Consider the following 4,809-nt stretch of genomic DNA (forward strand, 5'->3'; position numbering starts at 1 on the left):
CATCCTTAGCTCTGACACGTTGCATAGCTTCCTCAGCAAGCATCTTGTCAGCAGCTTTACGATCTCCGTTTTTATCGGAGTAAGCTATGTCGTGTTTTTTACAAGCCTGATCAAGCGGATTAATACCAGGATCTCCTCTTTTCATTCGCTTTTTCAATTTAGTTCCGGGACCGCAGTATTGATATCCAGGAAGATGCATTTCAACAGGTAAGTTATTGATAACTTTATCAAGCAATCCATAGCCTTTCGGCTGTTTCTGAGATTTGTGTATGATCATCTCTCTTCGAATGTTGATTCACAACTGACGTTCATGGTATAAAACGAGCGTTTATATTTCGAGAGCTCAATGTTATATTTCACTCTGTTGAGTGAACATGGATTTTACCGAGCAGAACGTCAAACTCCCTGTCACGAATTTTGATTTTGGAAAAGAGAAGAGAAAGAAGCGTCATGGGGAATTACTACCAGATAGTATACGAGCAGTATTCTGTGGTCCATCAAACTGTGGAAAAACAAATAGTTTATTGGCTTTAATTACACACCCCAATGGTCTTAGGTTTGAGAATTTGTATGTATACTCTAAATCCTTGAATCAGCCAAAGTATCAATTTCTCAAAAATGTCTTGGATCAGATTGAAGGAGTATCATATCTTCCGTTCAGTGAGCATGAATCTGTAGTATCTCCAGATGAAGCCCTTCCAAATTCAATAATGATTTTTGATGATGTGGCATGTGAGAAGCAGGATAACGTCAGAGCATTCTTCTGTATGGGGAGACATAAGAGTGTAGATAGCTTCTATGTCAATCTTATGCTCATATAGGAAAACATCTCATTAGAGATAATGTCAATTTGTTAGTAATTTATCGACAAGATGATGTAAATCTTAAACATATCTATGAAGATTATGTGAATACCGATTTAACTTTCAACGAATTTCGGAATCTTTGTTCTGAATGTTGGAAGAATGATAAATATGGATTCATCGTTATTGACAAAGATAGACCGATGAATGAGGGTAGATACAGAAAAGGATTTGACTGTTTTGCAATAAAAAAGGAATTATGAGTTTCAAACATACAGTTCAGTTGTAGACATCGCCATGTCAGCATGTCAGACTTCGAGAAAGAGAAGAATGTTCTTAGTGAGCTCTTGCGAGCTCGTGAGGTTATTAAAAAAAATACACTTTATTAAAACAGGAGAAAGATGATTTTGAAAAAGTCATCGGTGATACTCTAAAACCAGTCATCACACCACTTGAGAAACTTGTTGAGATGAAAAGTGAAAGCCCACTATAGCAACCATCCAATCACATTTTGGATCAAAACAGCAGTAAAAAAATGAAAAAACGAATGAGAATCGATCGATCGAGTTTGCTCAACGATCAAAATAAGAACAATAAATCAAGTTTATTGGATTATACTGTTTATGATTATGATGATAATGATGATGATGATCATGATGATGATGTTTATGACACAATAACCAATTCTACATTTAGATCCGCGAGTGGAAAAAATGAATCAACTGAAGACTTTTTATCATCGCTAGATAAAAGCCGTAGAACGATTGATAATATATACGGATTGCGAAAGGTTGATGAAGTGTATATGATTGGTGATTCAGAAATTGAATTTGATGATAAATATGTCAAAGTCAGAAATGAAAGTTATCCTAAAACGAGTGGACTGGTGGAATTGCTATTTAAAAAATATCCGGATGATCTTCTTCTGAGCTCATCAGATCGTGCAAATTATCGCAAGATTCTGGAAGCAACAAATGCTCATCGGAAAAAATTCAACAAAGATGAATCTATACGAATGTCGAGAAGTAATAAATATAAGAATATTTTAGCACCAATGTTCCGCAGCACTCCACGTAAAAAGAACAGTAGCAGCGGAGGAGGACTCATACCTAAATATAAAATAGTTAAGAAAAATTCTTCCATTGATCTCGTCTACTGGGATGATCCAACCGAGCTTACTGAGAGACTTCGACTATTGATTGCCGAACGATCAGCTAGAAATAATAATCACGACAATGAAATCCAGTCGATTATTGAGGAATTACGTGAAGCTGGGCATATATATTGATACGCAACTTTCTTCTTTGCATCAGTACTACCATGAGTCTCGATGTGTTTGGAAGAAAACTTGAGGGCTCGCAAGTGAGTCGTGGTCCTCCAGGCATTGGTTTCAATTTTATACCGGATGGTGATTTTGATTCAGAAAACAAGCGACTTTGCAACCTAGGACCGCCCAATCATCCAAACGATGCAATCACATTGCATTCACTGAAAGTTATTCTACAAACTGAAATAAATTATATAGCTGCTAAAATTGCTGGAATTGGTGAAGTTATAGAAGAATACAAGCAGCAAGTTGAAAAACATCAATTGGAAGTGAATGCAAAATTGCGTTATCTTTATAGTACAACTCTTCGCAATTACTCTGGTGTTGATTATATCATTGAAGAAGTGAATAAACAATTAAAAGTTCGTATAGAGGAATTTCCAGATGGATTTTCATCTACTGTAAAGGAAGATGGAATGTCATAGAGTAGCTGAAGAGCTGCACAAGCCAGCACGTCGGCGATACAAGAGAAGAAAATATGACATACGTGGAATAGACGAGACTTGGCAAGCTGATCTTGTAGAAATGATACAATATTCTAAAGAAAACAAAGGTTTTCATTACTTACTCACTGTCATAGATATATTTTCAAAGTATGCATGGGCCGTGCCAGTCAAGTCAAAGAGTGGTAATGATGTTACTACAGCTATGAAGTCAATACTAAAAGAAGGACGAGTACCGAAGAATCTACAAACTGACCAAGGAAAAGAATTTTACAATTCAATTTTTCAAAAACGTATGAATAAGCACAATATACACTTATACTCTTCACATAGTAATCTTCATGCAAGTATATGCGAACGATTCAATAGAACATTAAAAAATGCAATGTGGACAGAATTCAGCAAACAAGGAAGCTATAAATGGTTGGATATTCTACCTAACTTGCTCAAAGCATACAATTTGAGAAAACATCGGACAACAGGAATCGAGCCTGAAAATGTTACACTGGCAAATGAGCGAGAAGTCAAGAGACGTTTTCCAAATGAAAAGTCGCCAGTGAAAAAACCGAAATTTAAAGTAGGAGATAAAGTACGAATAAGTAGGATAAAAAATGTTTTTGAAAAAGGTTACACGCCAAACTGGTCAACGGAAATTTTCACAATAACGCGAGTTGTAAAAACAGATCCAGTAACTTACCATCTCAAAGATTATTATGATAAACCCGTCTCTGGCGGCTTTTATGAAACGGAAATTCATAAAACTATATATCCGGAAATTTATTTAGTAGAAAAAGTTTCAAAGAAAAGTGGTAAACGCGTATATGTTAAATGGTTAGGATTTAGTGACAAGCATAATAGTTGGATAGATAAAAATGAGATTGTATGAATTATTCAAGGTTCAAATAAATAAGAAAGCAATTGTTATTATATTTAATAATGTATTTATTCATGTAAATTGCACACAAGTTTGAACAAATAAATAAATAGTATTTAACAATTATCAGTCTTTGTATTTCATTATTTTAGCATGTGGTGAACTTAAAAGAAGTTCCACCCTGATATGTTATAAATAAACTAAGTTTATTTGCTGTGTTAGAGAGATTATTGAAAAGTTCTTGATCTTTCAAGATTGCTGATGAGATCTTTTCTGGAAGAAATATTTGAAAGCTGTCATCGATCTCGGCCACGATCTTCGTGCCGAATCTCGTCTTTACTTCCTTGAGCGCAGTCACCATGTATGCATGATCTTTTTCTAAGTCCGTGGCTTTCTTCTTGGGCAAGAACTCGCGCTCAGCAATTTTGTTAAGTGCAGATAGATCCATTCTGAAAAGTAAAAATATAAGAATTTGTGTTAGAGAAAATACTTTCTTTGAGAAGAAAAATAGTGAGAATCAGCTATGAACTTACTTGGAAATGTTAAGTGAGTCTTGGTTTCTTCTCCAAAGGCAGGTAATTTTCAAGCTCGACTGCTCGAATGTGCTCTTCACCGTGCTGCGTCGGTTGATATAGCCCATTCCCCACCATGATGTATGCCCCTTCCATCGCCTCTTGTAGAATATCCCTTCTATCGGAAGATGCCCCCTCCATCGATGGATTCCATTCGTGCATTAGCTCCTCACAAACATCGTATTCGATAATGATTTGTTCACCTGTATCGCCATAAAGTGTCACCCCCACTCGTGCTGCACTGTTTTCATTGGTCACTTCGTTCCCCCTCTCCATTGCTCTCTCGCTTTCTTCTTCAGTATTGGTCGCTTCATACCCCTTCTTCACTTCCATCTCCCCCACTCTTTCTTCTCTTGTATCAGCTATTTTTTCATCCCCCTTCATTTGAATTACAGCCAGCGCCATCTGTTCCTCAATAATTCGGTAATAACCCCAAGGTAAAGTGTCTATGTTATGAGGTAATAAGTATCTTTTATCATCATACGGACTTACTGCTATTTTATTCTGTTTTTCAGTATGCACTACATGCAATTTAGAGCGAATGTTGCACTGCTCACGTTTAACAATAATTTGTTCTTCAAGACATTTTCGATAATCTTCGAACGTGATTGTTTTCTTCACAACACTCGATTTTATGCCTTTGGCTTTTTTCACAGTCTCAGATCCATCTATCAAAATACTATACATTTTGCTACGTAAACCAATAAATTCCGTCATAATCTTGCCACAGCATTCATCTTTCATTAATCCAGGCACTTTTTTATTGACACGCGGGATTCCAAATTGATTG

At 36.1% G+C, this 4,809-nt stretch overlaps 1 protein-coding gene across 1 annotated transcript; it reads right to left on the reverse strand.

Moving 5' to 3' along the window:
- Positions 1-3,584: 3,584 nt before the first annotated feature.
- On the reverse strand, positions 3,585-4,385 carry LOC116415752. The gene is made up of 2 exons (XM_031920892.2): positions 3,981-4,385; positions 3,585-3,896 (listed from the first exon to the last, which is right to left on the reverse strand). The coding sequence occupies exons 1-2, from the start codon at positions 4,085-4,087 to the stop codon at positions 3,596-3,598; spliced, it is 408 nt and encodes a 135-aa protein (XP_031776752.1). The 5' UTR covers positions 4,088-4,385; the 3' UTR covers positions 3,585-3,595.
- Between the last annotated feature and the right edge of the window lie 424 nt (positions 4,386-4,809).

Source organism: Nasonia vitripennis, chromosome 1 (assembly GCF_009193385.2).
Source record: "Nasonia vitripennis strain AsymCx chromosome 1, Nvit_psr_1.1, whole genome shotgun sequence".
NCBI lineage: Eukaryota > Metazoa > Arthropoda > Insecta > Hymenoptera > Pteromalidae > Nasonia > Nasonia vitripennis.

What these genes read in the sequence shown, in the direction of transcription:
- LOC116415752 (XM_031920892.2), bottom strand. Translation starts at nt 4,087, where the DNA reads ATGGGCTATATCAACCGACGCAGCACGGTGAAGAGCACATTCGAGCAG. An exon ending in GACTCACTTAACATTTCCAA is followed by an intron (nt 3,897 to 3,980) that starts GTAAGTTCATAG and finishes TTTACTTTTCAG; the next exon opens with AATGGATCTATCTGCACTTA.